Source organism: Microcebus murinus, chromosome 22 (genome assembly GCF_040939455.1).
Source record: "Microcebus murinus isolate Inina chromosome 22, M.murinus_Inina_mat1.0, whole genome shotgun sequence".
Lineage (NCBI taxonomy): Eukaryota > Metazoa > Chordata > Mammalia > Primates > Cheirogaleidae > Microcebus > Microcebus murinus.
The window spans coordinates 4,122,263-4,141,685 of NC_134125.1; the positions used below are offsets into that span (position 1 = coordinate 4,122,263).

Sequence of the window (19,423 nt, forward strand, 5' to 3'; positions counted from 1 at the left end):
TGAACGCCACCTCCTGTAATCCCCACAGCCGGCGTGGGGAAGGTACCACCCCCACCTGATAGGTGGAGAAGCCACGGCACAGAGAGCTTAACCACTTGCACAGGGTCACACAGCTGACATCTGAGCCCAAGAAACCGACACTTTGCTTGCAGCACACTTCATTCCCTGGAATCCTGGCACGCGCAGCTGTCCCTAGACCCTGCTCATTCCGCAAGGCCACCTCAGAAGCCACCTCCCCAGGCCCCACAGAGAGGCCAGCAGGCCCTGCTCTCAACTGCATGGGCACTTCTTCCCTTCCCCTGCACTCAGTGGGCACTGTGCTGTGTCCACTGGGCCTAGTGCTCATGGCTCACCCCCCCACAGGTGTGTCTCACCTCTCCAACCACCCTGCACACCCTGGAGGCCAGGACGTGTGCCTGGTGACTCTCGGTGCCCCCAGAGCACCCTGATGCGGTCAGAATAAGCCACACGTCAACTGCCGCGGGCCTGAATAAAAGGCCTCTGCAATCCCCTCCCGTCCTCCACCTCTGCTGCTCACGTGGGCAGGAGGATGTCCTCCATGTGGCCACGGCCCCTTCCCACCAGCCTCGATGGGCCACTCACCAGGCTCTTCTCAGTGGCTCAGACCTGACACTCGAGGGAGAGCTTCCCTGCGAGGGTAAACGCCCAGTCCCCGAACCCTCTCCCCTCAACTGTCTCAGGAAAGATTAAAGGAGGATAACGCCAAGAACTTCGGGGACAAATACCACTTTGACCAAACCATAAGCCATTTCCTTACTCTCTATTAAAAACTGACATGTTCACAATTCTATCTGGTACTCAAGCCATGTGGCTTATCAGTTTGCAGATGTCAAAAAAGCAAAGGAAGGTGTCTTTAGCAATGGGGAACACACATGGGTTCTAAAAAGGGAAAACACATGTGTGTGTACCTGCATGTGTATATACATACATGTACACGTGTGTGCATGCGTGTTGCATGTGCATGTTGTGTGTGTATGCACTTGCACCCACATGCGCACAATGCATATACACACCAGTGGCAATGCCGAACTGTGTGGCCAGTGCAGGGAGGACTGGCCCTGTCCAAGCCCTCCACGTCAAAGGGACACTGAGACAGAAGGAGTGAGAACCCCTGGGACCTCTTCTGCTCCCACCGCTCGTTCCCTAGGTGGCCTGGGGAGATTCGCTCCAGGGCCTCAGGTGCTCCACCCGCAAAATGATCATTTTAACTAAAACCAACCCCACTCCTAAAATGCTGCGACCGACTCCATGTGGAAAGACCCGAGAGGCCCACTTCCGGGTGAGATTTCGCGTGGCTTCCCCGAGTACCTGCGCAATAGAGGGTGGCTGGCTCTTTACCTGTTTGGAATCTGGGAAATATCGATCTTCTCTCTGCAGGCGACGTAAGGAATCACCACCACTTTTTTCAAATCTGGTAGTCCTGGAATTTAGGCGGGGCAGGAGAAAACTCAAGGTTACAGGGCAAAGATACTTAGTCACTGATTTTGTTGTTTTTTTTTTTAACAAAAGGTAACAGGATCTGGTGTGGGGACTGCACGGGGTTTTAGTAGCTTGCAGCACCCAAAGGCGCAAGCTCAGACGTGCACACACACGCCCGTGCCCGCCAAGGTTGTAAGGGCCACACACCTTTAACCACCTGCTGCAGCTTCTCCATGTGGCTGTGCTCTTTGCCATTATAGACAACGGCCTCCACCGAGAAGATCAGCTTTGGCTGAATTTGAGAAAACCGGTCCAGGACACCCTGAAAGTGGGAGGAAAACACCAATATTGATCATCCAAAAGGCAAAAGCCTTCAGCAGCCAATGGGACTACCAGGCAGGAGCCACGGCCCTGTGTCCCCAGCACCGTGGCCAATAAAGAGAGCCAATCAAAGCATGACCCGCATCTGATCAACCACCACAGTGCCAACGAAGGTGTCACCACTGAAAAATACCAAAAGGATTTGCAGACATACAGTAAAACGGGAAGATTGCAGTATGCATGGCTGCAGTACCAAAAAGATTCCCCAGTTCAGGGAAAGAGCCTTTTAACATGACTCCTCTAACATATATAAAAGAATATTCCCCTTCCAAAAAGGCAACTATAGCACTACAAAGTGGCCCCATTATTTTGTTGTGTTTTTGTTTTCTTGAGACAGAGTCTCACTCTATTGCCCTGAGTAGAGTGCCGTGGCATCATCATAGCTCACAGCAACCTCAGACTCCTGGGCTCAAGGGATCCTCCTGCCTCAGCCTCCCTAGTAGCTGGCACTATAGGTGTGCACCACCACGAGCAGCTAATTTTTCTATTTTTCGTAGAGACAGGGTCTCGATCTCGCTCAGGCTGGTCTCGAACTCCTGACCTCCCAGAGTGCTGGGATTACAGCTGTGAGCCACCATGCCCAACCCCATTATTTTGGTTCTTTGAATCTTCAATTAAAGAGGAACCTGAATCCTTCAAACGTACATTTTTGCCTGCCAAAGGCATAGCCCTACACATGTACACACTAGTTAAGCCCATTTTAAGCACCAGGTTCAGCACACTCACGTGCCCGTCTACACTGCACACGGGTGCCTTTCTTCTAAAAGAGATTCCTCCCATGTAGGTAGTGGGGCTCGATTCTGGAACTGATGTGAGCCGACAAGTGTGGCCTCATGACACACTTTGAGGCTCCCCGAGTGCCAGTCCCAGCCGTCACAGACGAAAGCCCTCTAAGACGGGTCTCTGTCCAGTTCCCCTCCCAGCCGCCCTCACGTGAAGGGATTTTTACCCACAAACGTGCCTTTCCCTTGCACACCAGCTGACGGGAAAGGTTCAAGATCGACGCCCGGCTGCTGCACGGGCGCACACGGAGACGCCGGAACCTCCGTGTAAGGAGCTGACAGAGCAGGGGTTCTCCACCCTGGCTGGCGTTACAGCCACCCGAGGTGGGACTATTAAGTTAATGAAGCTCATTAGGGTAACTAATTAGCTGGTCTGGAACAGGCCAGGTGGCTGTTTTCAGCGCTCCCAGGTGACTCCCGGCTGGGGAGGGGAGGCCCCCGCACAGCAGGAGGCTAAGCAGCGGCTCCAAGTGTGCCAAGTGTGCCAGGCGCGGCACCAGCATCACCTGGGCCCGCCCGGCCTAATGAACCGGAAACGCTGCGGGGGGAGCAGGGGGCAGCAATCTGTTTGCAGCAGCCCTCCAGATGATCCTGATGTACGATCAAACTGCAACATCTCTGGGCTAAAAAGCTCAAGGATTGAGCGTTTACTTTCAACGCTGCCCAATTTTCCAAACGAGAAGCTGCATTAACAGAAGCGCAGGGGGTAGAGAACATTTTTTTATTCCAACTACTAGGTGCCAGGCACGGTGCCAGAGAAGCACACAGACAGAGTTCCTGCTCCCCGGAACACGCGATCTACCAGGAACACAATGAAATTGTGGCAGGAAAGCAATGAAATCGTTATTGTTTTCCATTTCCAATTGTTTTCAGTGAACTATACTTGCAATTTAGGTAGTCAGAGAAAAGAAAAGGAAGGAATGAAGTCTATAAGGAAAAATTAATGATGGATTTGATCAGCAAAATCAAAATCTTTTTGGCACAATCAAATAAGCTTCTTGACCAATATAATCAAGAAAAAAGATAACACTGGCCAGGCACACTCCAGGAGGCCGAGGCAGGGAGCTCCAGGCAAGCCTGGGCAACACAGCGAGACCTCCTCTTTATGGAAAATTCAAAAAGGAAAAAAAAAATAAAAGTCGTGCATGGTGGTGTGTGCCTGTAGTCCCAGCTACTCGGGAGGCTGAGGCAGGAAGATCGCTTGAGCCCAAGAGTTGGAGGTTGCTGTGAGCTAGGCTGACACCAAGGCACTCTAGCCCCGGCAACAGAGTGAGACTCTGTCTCAAAAAAATTAAAAAAAAAAAAAAAAAAAAAGGCATGTACTGAGAGGCAGACAGGAGACCACTGTGAGGACGCACTGTGTGACATTGCAAGTGGGCGATGACAGCACCTAGACCAGGGGTCACCAAGGAACCAAACGCGCTGGAGCAGGATGATGGGAAGAGGAGAGCACCAAGGTGGGGCAGGGAGTGAAGGGAATAGGGGTGCTGCGAGGGCTCCACCGTGGGGGGCACCCACTGAGACAGGCGGGGGCACCTCTGGGCTCATCTGGGGCTCTGAGTTTGCAGAACGTCCAGCGCCCCGTCCAGTGCCGGAAGGGAGGAGATAGGGGCGGAAGGGCTCTCGCCAGAGCTACAACAACAGAAGGGGGTCCTTTCTCCAGCTGAGCACGCCCATCGACTGCCAAAGACCAGGAAGGAGGCGCAGAGGAGCTGGATCCCCGCTCTCTAGCACTCCCTTGCCCCCAGGAAAGCACAGGCGTGCAAGGGGCGGCTGCGACATTGTCACAGGAAGACCCCTGAAGCCCCTCTTTCTTTCTTTCTTTCTTTTGTGGTAAGACTAAGTAAAACACTGGCCAACTTCATCACTGGTTTAAAAGAAAAAAAACAGCACCGGACATGCAGCTGATGGGGACTTGGCCTCTGACCTCAGGACACCAGGTCCTCCACCACACCTGCCTCCTCGTCCTCAGCAAGGCCTCTGCTGGGCACAGGCTTTTTTCTAGAAAGAAATTAGCCAAACAACTAAAAATAGAAAAAAATTAGCCAGGCATGGTGGCTCGAGCCTGTAGTCCCAGCTACTTGGGAGGCTGAGGCAGGAGGATCGCTTGAGCCCAGGAGTCTAAGGTTACTGTGAGCTAGGCTGACGCCACGGCACTCTAGCCCGGCAAAACAGTGAGACTCTGTCTCAAAAAAAACCAATACCTGACATTCGCCGAGTGCTTACTATGTGCCAGGCGCCACTGTCAGCTCATTAGAGGCACTCGCCAGTCTGACCTTCACACGGGCCTGAGAGAGGCGTAATATTATTAGCTCCGTATCCCGGATGAGACGGGAACAGGGTAGGCAATTTGCCCAAAGCCTGGAAACTGGCCAGTGGCACGACCGGGACTGCAGCCGGGCCAGTCTGGCTCGGGCGCTGGCTCCAGGGAGACCAGTGCTGTGCGTGGGAGAGGACACCAGCATGACAGCAGAGTGGAAACAGGCGCTGAGACAGCCGGACAGACCGAGCAAAGCATCTCGGAGCACTATCCCAGCACACGCGGTGGCAACACACTCGGGGTGAAAGGACCCAGCCTGCCAGGGGTCCAGGGCTCCAACGGCACAGAGGTGACCCCAGTCACAGTGACAGTGACCAGACTGCAGAGACAAGTGTTTCAGAAGCAGAGGTCTGGACTGGAATGCCATGAAAAGGCTCAGAGGTCCCAGGACAAGGCTGAAGTTTTCCCGGTACGGAAGCAAGACCTCCGGGCATCTGCAGCTGCCGGTCAACCTGGCCTGGCCCAGAGCTGCTCCAGAACCGCTTTCAAATCGCAGCGAAACACACACACACCTATGATCGTGGCTCTGACCTGAATACGCTGCTTAGCAACCAATCAAGCGTTGACACCCACAGCCGGTATTGAATCATGCGGACAATCACCCAGCGGGAGAGGAGCAGCTGTCCTATTTACACACACACACACACACACACACACACACACACCCACCCACCCACCCCCGAAAATGCTTTAGGAGGTCGAGGGCTGCAGGCTGGGCCCTCAGGTGTGCGGATGTCGGAGGGTGGCCGCCCCTAACATCTTTGAAGATGCCAAAGTCTCAAAGGAAACAAAGAAAAAGCCAACAAGCTTGAAATACCCTGCCTGGAGACCCATGGTGAGGCTGGAAGGTTGGGAACCCCAAGGACAGAGCACTTCCTGCTCGCCTGGCGCTGCCCTCCGAGCCCAGATGCCTTGATAAGACAAGCTGAGACTCCTGGGCAACTAGCAGGGGTGAGGGGAGGAGGGAGGAGGGCCAGGGCAGGAGTAAAGCACAGGGTGGTGACGGAGCAGAAACACGTCTCCCAGGATCACCAAGGAGAGACAGGCTGGGCCTCCCTGCACAGCCCACCAGTCTGTGGCACCCCAACAGAGAGGGTCCTTGGGCACCCCGCCGGGCCAGGCGAGGAGAGGTAACTACGCTGTCCGTGGGCAGGTGCATCCACCTGTCAGGAGGCCCCTGGACCTGTAAAACACCTGTTTAATAACCCCATGGGCAGGTGGCACGGGCTCCAGCACTAACTTCAGAGCCACAGCACCTGGCCCCGTCATAGGACATCTGTCCCACGTCCTTACTCAGCTCACAGACACCAGGTGACCGTACGAGCAGACGCTGTGCCACGTGTCAGCCACACAGCCTCCCACGCGGGGGAGCAGCAGGACTACGGATGTCACCCGCCATGAAGCCATCAAGCAGCAGGATGGAGAGAGGACACCACACCTGGGTCACCTAATAAGACCTAATCGTCTTAGCAGAAAGGCGTTTGGCCTTGTTTTCTGGCCCTGAGACACAGCCCCCGGCACCTGGGAGGATTCTCTTCCCGAAAGCGTCTGAAGCCGGAGGCGGCGGCAGAGCCATGCTGCCATCTAGTGCACGCATCGGCAGCCAGCACCTCATGCTCCGGAGCAGCTCCCAAGACGCCCTGGCCTGGCCCAAAGCCAGGACAGCAATGTCCGGAGGACGGTGCCTGCCGCAGGGCCACACGCCAGCACTGGGTCCTCCCAAGACAGGCAGAACCCGCTGGGCTGCAGCCGGCCGGGAGTGGCATCTGCCAGCCTGGGCGCAGCCGTGAGAACAGGCTAGAGGCCAGCAGCTGCCGCAGAGGGGAGGTGTCCCCTCCACACTCCCCAGGCTTCAGATGCCACCAGAGGCCAGTGCCAGGAGCTCTGCTGTCCCGTGGGAGGCCGTGCCCACCCTCCCAGAGCACACAGCCACCCAGCACAGAGCACGCCCCCAAGGAGGGAAGGAAACAGCAGACATCGGTACAAGGTCCCTGGGGAACTTCTGTGAGCAACAGCGCCAGAGAGAACCTGGAAAACCGTCCTCAGAGGAAGAACATTTAGGAAACCCCACGTGGTCACTAAGTCACTAAGCGAGGAAGAAGAGGCCTAACGACACTGACCCCTGCCTACACCACCCGCCAAGGCCACATAATCACAATGGGGACGTTAGGGCCACCTGAAGGAAGAAGAGCCAGTTTGCCTTTAAATTTGAAAACAAGATGTAGCTCCCTCCGTCCAGATCTTTCTCTCCTGTGACTCCTGTCACCGGCCTGGGCGGCAGGAGGCTGTCGTGACACTGCCACTGCTGCGAGGCTCCCCAGGAATCCCACCCGCAGCTGCCCCTGCCTGGGACGCTCTTGGGGCCCGGCCCCCCCCTCCGCTGGGGACCCACACTCACATTTACACCAAAGTCCGGGGATGTGGAGCTCCAGATGGCGCCAATGCTCGCCGCGGCCAGCATGGCTTCCACAGCGTGCTCGCTGTTGGGCAAGTAGCCTGCGGGAAGACACAGGGAGAAAGGCTCGGGCTCGGGGTGTGCTGGGGGCAGCAGACTTCCAAAGGTTCCTCTGAGAGCCAGGGCCAGGGTCAGAGCGGGGCAGGGGGGCTGGCTTGACCTGCCTAGGCATCACAGCTACCCGCCCCACCACCAGAATTGCCTGCTGCGAGCCTGTCCACTCCCCACTGCCCCCACCATGGTCCATTCTGTGTGTTCTAATCCAGCCCCATCCCCCACCCCCGGCCTCTGCTCCCCTCCTGCTATGGGACCTGGTCACAACAGCCTCCTCTCGGTTCTGCAGTTGCTTTAAGCTGCTCCTGCTGCAGGGCCTTTGCACACGTTGTCGGCCCTCCCCCAACCCTCTTCCACATGCACCAGCCTTCTCCACTCCACGCACGCTCATCCCTCAGCTCCTAACTCAAACCAAACTTCCACGGCCCTCTCGCTCCTACCTATAACACATACTAATACTATATTTCTCCCTCACCAAACTCGCCATGACTGCAAATGAATAATCACCAGGGGTTTAATATCTGGTTCTCACATAGGGGGTTTAATATCTGGTTCTCACATAGGGGGTTGGGACTTTGCCTGTCTTGTCCTTTTAATTCATTTGTGTCCTATAAGTCCCTCAGATATTTGCTGGCTGGTAGACAGATGATGGATGGATGGATGGATGGACAGATGGACAGATAGCTGGGTGGATGGACTGACGGGGAGGAGGAAGAGGGAACAAAGGACACAGCAGTGCAGTCGAGAGCCACAGACCAGCTCGGAGGGGCAGAGGAGGTGCCCAGGCCCTCCATCCACTGCCTTTAGTGACAACAGAAGCAGAGAACAAACCCTTATGGCCAAGAGATGACACTCAATTAAGCAGATCACTGTAAATATCCCAAAGGAAAAGACCTGGGCACAAGGCATTAAGGGGTAGAAGGGCCATGGCCAAAGGCCTCACCTGAGCCAGGGGCAGCTCCCAGGTGATCGCCAGGGCTCCCTGGACAGCCCTCCCCCCTCTCCCCTGCAGCTTGTACTTCCGTTTCTTTGGATTCAAATGCATCTCCCCTGCTAGGCCACAAGCGCCCCAGGCACAGGAGTGGAGAATCCCGCCCTCCACTCGGCCCCAGGGCTCTGCCTGCATCTGGCAGACGCAGGCCCACGACTTGTGCTGAGTCTGCAAGGAGACTAAATGTGGCTGCGAGTGTACAGCACAGTGTCCCAGCAGTGTCGCCCCCAAGGGCAGGGCGGAACTCACTGCCCAGCAGGCTGCGAAACCCAGCTGACTCCGTGCTGACTGATGAGCCCTTCTCCCCAAGCACATTCCCTAGTGTCCTGTCCTGGCAAACGCAGTCCCCTGCCCTTGTGGTTACAGACAAGGCAGACTGCTATCCGAGCTGGGATCCTCAAAAAGCGCTCTAGCCAAGCAGAGCCCAAAGGCATCCTGACAGTCTCCCAGCATGCCCCGTTCTGTTTCTCCTTCCCTCAAAAACATTTGCTCCAAAAAGAGATTGTAAAAAATGGAAACTAGAAAGTAGACCCTTTTGCATTTCTTTGCTAGCCCTTAAAAGAGTATGGATTAAATTGGACCAAGAAGGACCCAAGAAAAGTGAGATTTCAACCTCAAAAATGCCTGTTCCAGCCGGGCGCGGTGGCTCATGCCTGTAATCCTAGCACTCTAGGAGGCCGAGGTGGGTGGATCACTCAAGGTCAGGAGTTCAAAACCAGCCTGAGCAAGAGCGAGACCCCTGTCTTTACTAAAAATAGAAAGAAATTAATTAGCCAACTAAAAATATACAGAAAAAATTAGCCGGGCATGGTGGCGCATGCCTGTAGGTGGCGCATGCCTGTAGTCCCAGCTACTCAGGAGACTGAGGCACAAGGATTGCTTGAGCCCAGGAGTTTGAGGTTGCTGTGAGCTAGGCTGACGCCACAGCACTCTAGCCCAGGCAACACAGTGAGACTCTGTCTAAAAAAAAATTAAAAATTAAAAAATAAGGCCGGGCGCTGTGGCTCACGCCTGTAATCCTAGCTCTTGGGAGGCCGAGGTGGGCGGATTGCTCAAGGTCAGGAGTTCAAAACCAGCCTGAGCAGGAGCAAGACCCCGTCTCTACTATAAATAGAAAGAAATTAATTGGCCAACTGATATATATATAAAAAATTAGCCGGGCATGGTGGCGCATGCCTGTAGTCCCAGCTACCCGGGAGGCTGAGGCAGAAGGATCACTCGAGCCCAGGAGTTTGAGGTTGCTGTGAGCTAGGCTGACGCCACGGCACTCACTCTAGCCTGGGCAACAAAGCGAGACTCTGTCTCAAAAAAAAAAAATAAATAAATAAATAAATGCCTGTTCCAATCACCAGCCCAGTCCTCATACTCATTCACTCGATAAATATCTATGAGGTGCCAACTACGTGTCAGGCACTCTTTACACACAGAGACAGCAGAAGACAGAGGCTGGGCCACCAGCAGTAGAGGACACACGTGACACGAACGCACACAGAGCCCCGTGGCTCCAGGTGGGCCATAAGGAGGGTAAAGCAAAGTGAAGCAGGTGCGGGGAGAGGTGACGTTTCTGAAGCTCACCAGGGCTGGGCTCTGAGGTGGCAATGTCTGCGCAGGGACCTTGACAAAGCAGGTGAACCCTGAGGACATGCAGAACATTCCAACGAGGGCTCAGACAGGGGAGGTCACCTGGCATGTCCCTTTCTATTTGACACCTTTCTAGTAAACCAAAGTATGAATACATTGAGCACTAACGTCACGGCCAGCTCTGTTATCCGAGCAGACGCTGTGCACAGGATTCTAGGCGCAGCCATCCACTGTCTCGCATATGATAAGGCCACTCAGCCACTCCTCCCTCTCGGCAAACAAGCTACAATGTGCAGTAAGTTCCCCTGGGAGAGGCACACCCTTGCCAAACACCGGGGTTCCAACGCCCGAGCCCCTGGCCGGCAGCTTCTCTTGACACCCCTGTCCTGTGGCCCTTGCCCTATTCTGGGGGCGGGGAAGGGTGTCAAGTGCCCTGAGCACCAGGGCTGCTTAGGGAAGTCACCTGCCCCGTCTGCACCTGCCCTTCCCTGCAGTGCACCCATCTGAGTTCCTCGGGACAAAGAACAGGTGCATTTCCAAGACTTAAGATTTTTTCCAGAAGTCAAAGTGAGAGGAAAACTGTAAGACAAACCCCTAAGGTGTTTTCAGGAGGAAATCATTACTCGCTACCGGAGGGAACAAAAAAAGAGGGCCAGCTCAGGGAGGGAGAGTGACTGGGACCCCAGGCCTCACAGTCACCATCCGTCGACTCCAGCCCTGGCTCCTTCTGAAACAACAGTCCCCAAACAGGACCTCAGCCCAAGTGTCTGGCGGGTCCTGCTCCCCACTCCCTACCTTCTTTGGGTCCTATGTACCTTCCTTCCCTTACTTTGGGGTTGGGGGGACCGGTAGTCAGAACAGACAAAGCCTCGGGAAGCTCTAGGCAGAGCAGGTGACAGTGGACAAGGCCCTTGGGATCAGTCCAGGGCACCGGCCCCACCTCCTGCCCACGAGGCTCCTGTCACTGCTGCAGACACCTCCCTCTCACCAGCCCCCAGGCCTTTGCACGACTGTCTCTGCTGCCTGGACTGCCCTCCCCTCTCCCACCTCACTGCAGGACTAACTCCCAAGCATGCCTTCATTAATCCAGCCAACTAGGCTTGACTGCACACCCTTGATGTTCTTGGAATTGTTTCAGGCTCTAGAACAAAGCAGGGTCAGGGACTAAAACAAAGAAAATTCCTGCCTTTACACAACAGGGTACTCTTCCAACAATTTTCTTTGGAACAGTTGAAGTCCTACGAGGTTTTACGTAATATAACACGACGCCGCCTCATTCAAAAGTTGTCTCCACCTTCCGAGCCATTCATTCTGCCTTGGTCTCCCCTCGCCCAACCATCTCAAGGACCAAAAATACTCACCGACCACCCGATCCCCTTTTTTCACACCCATCTTCCTCATTGCTGCAGCAAATAAGGCCACCTGCTGCCTCAACTCTTCAAAAGTCACCTTCACAATCTCCTCCTTGCCTTCCCCTGGGAAAAGAAAAAACGACAAGTCGTACACAGATCACCCTAAAAAGACGGTGATTTTCATTCCAAATAACCGAATGAAACTCCCAGCTGTTTCAAGGCAGGTTATTAACCTGTGCCCGGGGAAAACACCACACAGATGCGGGGCCGCAAGACAAGATGCAGCTCAACTCAACTTTATGGAAAACAAAGGCTGCGTGAAAATCAGCTTTGGAAATGCACTAACAACATCAGCCATTTAAAGATTTCCTATTGAGGCTGGGCGCGGTGGCTCATGCCTATGATCCCAGCACTTTGGCAGGAGGAGGCAGGAGGGCCCTTTGCGCCCAGGAGTTCCAGGCTGCAGTGAGAACAGTGTGAGACCTTGTCTCAAAAAAAAAAAAAAAAAAAAATAGATTTTCTATTGGGAATGCTTTTATTAAGTGAAGAATCCTTTGATTTAGGTTGTGGGTATTTATTTTTTATTTTGAAATAATTACAGATTCACAGGAAGTTGCAAAGATAGCACGGAGGTCCCGTGTTCCCTCCACCCGGCTCCCACACAGATACACCAGCGAAGCCAGGAAACGCCACGGATGCCACCTGGGTGTGCACAAGTGTGCACGCTCCTGTGTCATCCCAGGACATTTCTTCCAGTCAAGACTAAGAACATTTTCACCAACTCAAACGCTTCCCTCCTGCTGCCCAATTATAGTTGACCCCCCATCGCTCCCCCCAGACAATCACTAACCTGTCCTCTAGCTCTACAATCCTGTCATTTCAACAATGTTATTCACATGGAATCATACAGTGGGCGGCTGTTCGAGATTGGCTTTTTCCATTTGGTGCAACGCTGCTAAAATTCACTAAAGTATGCATCAATAATTCTTTCCTTTTTATCGCTGAGGAGTATTCCACCCTTGGTTTGGTTTCGTTAATTTTTCTAAAAAATCATAAAGGTAATGCAAGCTCGCTGTGGAAAAGTTTGACTTTCCAGAAAAAAAGTATAAAGAAAGAAAATAAAGGCCAGGCGCAGCGGCTCACACCTGCAATCCTAGCACTCTGGGAGGCCCAGGCGGGAGGATCGCTTGAGGTCAGGAGCTCAAGACCAGCCTGGGCAAGAAGGAGACCCCGTCTCTACAAAAAACAGAAAAAAAAAAAAAATTAGCCAAGCGTCATGGTGTGCACCTGTAGTCCCAGCTACTCAGGAGGCTGAGGCAGGAGGCTCACTTGAGCCTAAGAGTTTGAGGCTGCAGTGAGCTACGATGACACGGCTACACTCTAGCCTGGGTAACAGAGTGAGACTCTGTCTCAAAATAAAAAAGAAAAGAAAATGATCAACCTCACTAGTTATCAAAGAAAGGTACAGTAAAACAGCAAGATGCTGATTTTCACCTGGCAGCCTGGTGAGACGCCCCGCCCTGCACGCCTGACCCGGGTGGCCAAGGGGTTATTGTGGACATGGCAAGTGACGTCTGAGCCCTAGTCATATAAGACACTGCAGTTCCCATGTGGGTCACTCTGTGGGACACCAGCTGCTACGCTGTGAGGTCACAGGACCGGCCGCTGGAGGACAGAGGCCTGCCACCAACAGCCACCGTCTTGGGTGTGGATCCTTCAGCCTCGGTGTGGCCTTCAGATGACGGCAGCCACAGGCCACGTCGTCACGGCAACCTGATGAGTATCCACCCAGCAAGCCCTTGCTGGGTGTATAACCACAGAAACCGAGATAATAAACATTTGTTTTAAGCCATGGCTCTTGGGTGACTCGCCACATGGCAAGATAACCCCACAAGGTGTGGGAAAATGACTGGAATGCACTTTCTACAGGAAAGATGTTAACCCTTTGATGCAAATATTAATTCCTGATTGCTGATGGCTTTTCAATTTTACAACGTGAAGTGTCTTTTTCCCAAAGTGAATAAACATCCGAATTTCCCTTTAATATAAATCTGGCTTTTTCCTCTTCGCTTAAAGTTGTACACGCTGGCTCACCTCCCCGGGGTAGCCTTTTAGCTACCTCTTCCGTATTCTCAACCCAGGTAATTTTCTATCCTGTAAAAGTAATCAGGAACCTGAAATCTACTCTTCCAAGGACAAAATGTGCCGTGCAGGCAGCTATTCTAACAGTAAAAACACCGATGGGCTAATGCGTGTTGTTTTGCGCTACTCACTGGGGCGTGAAGACAACTGTGCACATATTTTTTTTCCTTAGGAGAGCCTCGCAGGGCCTCGCCTGGGATCTAGCAGAAAGAGCGAGTTCTGCTGAGGACGCCTGGGCAAGCACAGCGCAGAGCTCCCCGAGCACGAGCTCCTGCGCCCGGCTGGAGAGTAAGCGACAAGTCAGGAAAACGTGCAGAAAGTGAAACACAATGATCTTAACGTCCCCAAGCCAATGACTGGCCCACTCTGGACCCTGCTTAAGTGAGATATCCAATTCATAAACTAAATTTCACCCCTAGCTTGAGGGTATTCATTCTCATTGTGAACACGAGGAAGGAGAGAACTCATTAAAGAAAGGAAAAGGATTTGGGGGTGGCAGGAAGGGGAGGGGTGTGAGACACGGAATTATAACCCACACTTCGAGACAGAAGTGGGCTTCAAAAATAAGGGGCCGGGCGCGGTGGCTCACACCTGTAATCCTAGCACTCTGGGAGGCCGAGGCGGGCGGATTGCTCGAGGTCAGGAGTACGAAACCAGCCTGAGTGAGAGCGAGACCCGTCTCTACTATAAATAGAAAAAAATTCATTGGCCAACTAATATATATAGAAAAAATTAGCCGGGCATGGTGGCGCATGCCTGTAGTCCCAGCTACTCGGGAGGCTGAGGCAGGAGGATTGCTTGAGACCAGGAGTTTGAGGCTGCTGTGAGCTAGGCTGACACCACGGCACTCACTCTAGCCTGGGCAACAGAGGATAAATAAAGGGCACATCTCTGGGAGGGAAAGAGAACACCCAGTTCCGTCCCCACCCACACCCGTGTGACAAGTTCTGGGAAGACTGGCTTCGTCACCAGCAGGCATCACTGAGTTTCCATTTTGAGTGTTTTTTAAAGAAGATTCACACTGACTGCTCCCCCTTTCCAGCAGGAGAAACCAGGACCTCACGAGGCATCCGAGACCTCGAGTACCAGCACGTGCACATTTAAAGGGATCAGGAAAGGAGGATAAAAGAGACCCTGCATTGTAGGTCTTCAGGATCATGAAAAGACCCCGTGGGCTGGTGCCCGGGGGCTCACACAGCAGCTGCGCCTGCGGCAGGGGAGTCCCGTGGGAGTCTCCTAGGCACGAACGGAATGTGGCCCATCCGTACTGCACGGAGGCGGCGGCTAATGCCCATGGGAGGAACAAGTGAATGGGCAGGAGGCTGCATGGCAATGCGGATGTCCCCTGAGAGAGCAAGAGACAGAGCACTGGCGTGACGTCCGCAGGCCACTTACTCGCTCTGCCTTAACTATATGGAAGCTAAGAACCAAGGAAAAAAGTAAGATGATCCTGAACAGCCCACCTACTATGTAAAGATGATGCTCCATGGTTCCTAACCAGGGATGAGCATCAGAAACAACTGTGGGGCCGGGCGCGGTGGCTCACGCCTGTAATCCTAGCACTCTGGGAGGCCAAGGCGGGCAGATTGCTCAAGGCCAAGAGTTCGAAACCAGCCTGAGCAAGAGCAAAACCCCGTCTCTACTATAAACAGAAAATAAATTGGCCAACATATACAGAAAAAATTAGCCGGGCATGGTGGCGCACGCCTGTAGTCCCAGCTACTTGGGAGGCTGAGGCAGCAGGATTGCTTGAGCCCAGGAGTTTGAGGTTGCTGTGAGCTAGGCTGACGCCACGGCACTCACTCTAGCCTGGGCAACAAAAGGAGACTCTGTCTGGAAGAAAAAAAGAAAGAAAGTAACAACTGTGGGCTTCAAAAATTCATGCGAGCCTCGGTCCCCTTGGGTATTCCAGCAGGTCGCAGTGGGAACTGGGCAGCCATGGTTCTTCTAAAAGCTGCACAGGGGCCGGGCGTGGTAGTTCACGCCTGTAATCCTAGCACTCTGGGAGGCTGAGGCGGGCGGATTGCTTGAGGTCAGGAGTTGGAAACCAGCCTGAGCAAAAGTGAGACCCCGTCTCTACTATAAATACAAAGAAATTAATTGGCCAACTAATATATATAGAAAAAATTAGCCGGGCATGGTGGCGCATGCCTATAGTCCCAGCTATTCGGGAGGCTGAGGCAGGATTGCTTGAGCCCAGGAGTTTGAGGTTGCTGTGAGCTAGGCTGACGCCACGGCACTCACTCTAGCCTGGGCAACAAAGCTAGACTCTGTCTCAAAAAAAAAAAAAACCAAACAAACAAACAATAAAACTGCACAGGGCCTCTTGGTCCTTCCCGAGACGGCTCGGGAGCCCTTGGCTGGGGAGCCGGGCAGACTGGGCAGGCCACTCCGGCCAGTCTCAGTGGTTTGGCTTCTCGTGCTGATCTAGTGAGACAGTGAAATGCCTTGGAAATCTACAAAAGTGGAAATTCATTTTGTGATGAGTATTTTGCACCACGGTGAATTAGACTTTCTCTGGGCTTCTGATCAACATTGCCAACTCTGAGACTCGGGTGGGCACTTAATTACGTGACTACTTTAGGCTGTCACCTGTTTCAATGTATGTTGGCCTAATTTCCATGACTACATTTTAATATCCTGGAGGTGGAACATGACTTCAGCTTATTTTTCAGTCTTGTCCTACAAGATGTCCTATACAAAAATAAGTGTTCAATTAACTCTTGCCTTTAGTACAATTAAATTTTTAGTATGATTTTTAAAATACCAAAAGTAAAAACACAAGAAAGCTGCACAGGGATTTTGGACATGTAACTTTGACCGAGAATTATGCAGATTCCCTCTGTGCCCAGGACTCTGTGCTAAGCTACCTATTAATAGATACAGACACACTCCCTTAATCCCTGCAATAACCCTGACGTAGGTATCACCATCCTTCCCATTTTATCGATGCAGAAACAGACCCAGAGAGGCTGAGTGACTACCCAAGGTCACACAGCTACTGAGTGTGTGGAACTGGGACTTGAACCCTGAAATCTGCACTTAGGCCCGTTTCCCCCTACCTTGGGCACCACTGTACTCGTACAAGCACAACAGCCTGACTTCCCGCACCACTGCTGATTAAATGTAGTGACTTGTAGTGAAGACAAGGGTTGCTAGAGGCAAGGACACCGGCACCTGCGAGGAGTGGCAGCAGGCAGCAAGGTCAGGACAGGAGCAGCACAGAAACCTGGACGTGAGGGCAGAGCACACAGCCCTTCGGGGGCCTCTGTGAAACTATAAGGGCAGAGCAGTCCTCGCACCTCGACAGCTCGAGAGCATTAGATTTTGGCACCGTCCAAAAAATGAAAATCTTTTTTTTATTTTTTTGAGACGGAGTCTCACTCTGTTGCCTGGGTTAGAGTGCCGTAGTGTCAGCCTCGCTCACAGCAACCTCAAACTCCTGGGCTCAAGCGATCCTCCTGCCTCAGCCTCCCGAGTAGCTGGGACTACAGGCATGCACCACCATGCTCGGCTAATTTTTTCTATTTTTAGTAGAGACAGAGGTCTCACTCTTGCTCAGGCTTGTTTCGAACTCCTGACCTTGAGCGAGCCCCGGCCTCCCAGAGTGCTAGGATTATAGGTGTGAGCCACTGCACCCAGCCTGGAAGTCTTAAGTCATGAAAACAAAAGGCTCCATGATGTTCAATCTCCTCTAGTTAAACATATTTCCCCACAACTTAATAAAATAAATTGTGTCTAAAATGGATAAAGTGTTACTACTCAAGGGGAAATGCACTTATATGAAATACCCCAAATTCTAACAATACTAGATATATCCAATGTTACCTTTCATAAACACTCAACTTTATCAAAAGACTAATTTAATTAGGGGGCTAACCACACTATCTCATTAAAAAAATTATATTTTATTTAGAATATGCCATTCATTACAATTCTGCCAGAGATTGGTTAATACATAAATTGGAATAGTCTTTAAACTTTATTTTATTTTATTTTTTTGAGACAGAGTCTCACTCTGTTGCCCAGGCTAGAGTGAGTGCCGTGACGTCAGCCTAGTTCACAGCAACCTCCAACTCCTGGGCTTAAGCAATCCTGCTGCCTCAGCCTCCCGAGTAGCTGGGACTACAGGCATGTGCCATCATGCCCTGCCTATTTTTTCTATATATATATTAGTTGGCCAATTAATTTCTTTCTATTTTTAGTAGAGATGGGGTCTCACTCTTGCTCGGGCTGGTTCTGAACTCCTGACCTCAAGCAATCCGCCCGCCTGGGCCTCCCAGAGTGCTAGGATTATAGGCCTGAGCCACCTCGCCCAGCCTAAACTATATCTTAAAAAGAGAAGCCAAGGTGAGTCCAAGTGCAATGGTGTTTACAACTAATTGATCACAACCCGTTACAGATTCCTTTGTTCCTTCTCCACTCCCACTGCTCCACTTGACCAGCCTTAAAAAAAAATAGAAATATAAAAAAATAAAATATAATAAAAAGAGAAGCCAATGGGAAGAGATTCTAGCCATAATTCCTCTACTAACTCTCCAAGTGACTCAAGCTAGTTACGTAACATTGGGGATCTCTGCCCCTATTCCTCCCCTGGAAAAACAAAGTCAACATAAGTTTTAACTACATCAGAAAGGTGCCAGGATATTGTTTGCAAATCCTATACTGTGGTTTCTGCATGCCTCAGAGCCTCTCCATATAGTTGGCACCGCATGTATGCACCATCTAGAACGTCCACGTCCGTGTGTCATCAGGACTCACGCGCAACATAAAGGGCGACTTTGTCATTCTCCTTGTGCCGCAGGAGGTTCTCTGCGTAGTTGAGACGGCTGCCTTTGAACCACTCGGGGACGTCTGCAATTCCTTTTGATGTGTCGACTACCTGCAGAGAACGACAGCAAACCGAGATACACACATACATGAGGTCTTCGTCACAAATAAATAAACGTGAGCCTGCCACCCAGGAAGCCAGCTATCTCATCGGCCAAAACCATTATCAAATCATTTTACAGGCGGGGCGCGGTGGCTCATATTTGTAATCCTAGCACTCTGGGAGGTGAGCCAGGTGGATTGCTTGAGGTCAGGAGTTCGAAAACTGCCCGAGCAAGAGTGAGACCCCGTCTCTACTATAAATAGAAAGAAATTCATTGGCCAACTAATATATATAGAAAAAATCAGCCGGGCATGGTGGCGCATGCCTGTAGTCCCAGCTACTTGGGAGGCTGAGGCAGAAGGATTGCTTGAGCCCAGGAGTCTGAGGTTGCTGTGAGCTAGGCTGACGCCACGGCACTCACTCTAGCCTGGGCAACAAAGCGAGACACTGTCTCAAAAAAAAAAAAAAAAAAAAAACCATTTTACAGACTGAACTTTGAACTAGCCTAAAGGCTTGAAACTGAACATGGAAATATTAATAAATGCCAAGGGAAAACGACCAGCTCCAGTAATTTCCTCTTTCAACAAATATTTACTAAGCACCTACTTCCTGAGAGATACTGAAGCCGAAGGAGACACTTGTCCAACGTACCAGGCTCTGACCAGACAGGTGAAACCAGGAGATCATGCTCCAGACGCCACCTGCCCCTCCTCTACGACTTTCTGGAAGTTTGACCCTGCTCACTTCCTCGGGGTGCTGGAACCTTGATTTTTATTCTCAAAGTGACAATGGATCATCCTTTCTGAACGATTTTTCCCCAAAATGACAATAAACTATAATTTGAATAACAGGACTCCCTTTCCACAGATATTTATTGATTTACAGCATAAGTGTAAGGAGTTAAAAAGTTCTCTAGGCTGGGTGCGGTGGCTCACACCTATAATCCTAGCACTTTGGGAGGCAGAGCCGGGCAGATCATTGGAGCTCAGGAGTTCGAGACCAGGCTGAACAACAGCAAGACCCTGTCTCTACTAAGAAAAAATAGAAAGAAA

General features: G+C 52.0%; 2 protein-coding genes across 4 annotated transcripts in view; one reads left to right on the top strand and one right to left on the bottom strand.

Moving 5' to 3' along the window:
• Window positions 1-19,423, top strand: part of UBC (ubiquitin C) — a 423,461-nt gene that overhangs the window by 307,994 nt on the left and 96,044 nt on the right. The gene's annotated exons all lie outside the window — the stretch shown is intronic.
• Window positions 1-19,423, bottom strand: part of AACS (acetoacetyl-CoA synthetase) — a 50,803-nt gene that overhangs the window by 26,755 nt on the left and 4,625 nt on the right. For all 3 annotated transcript variants that reach the window (XM_075996436.1, XM_075996437.1, XM_012782147.3), the window contains exons 3-7: window positions 18,260-18,380; window positions 11,366-11,479; window positions 7,322-7,419; window positions 1,648-1,762; window positions 1,360-1,441 (exon numbers count right to left, since the gene is read on the bottom strand). In XM_075996436.1, coding sequence (XP_075852551.1) covers window positions 1,360-1,441; window positions 1,648-1,762; window positions 7,322-7,419; window positions 11,366-11,479; window positions 18,260-18,380 — 530 coding nt within the window. The remainder of the gene's footprint in view (window positions 1-1,359; window positions 1,442-1,647; window positions 1,763-7,321; window positions 7,420-11,365; window positions 11,480-18,259; window positions 18,381-19,423) is intronic.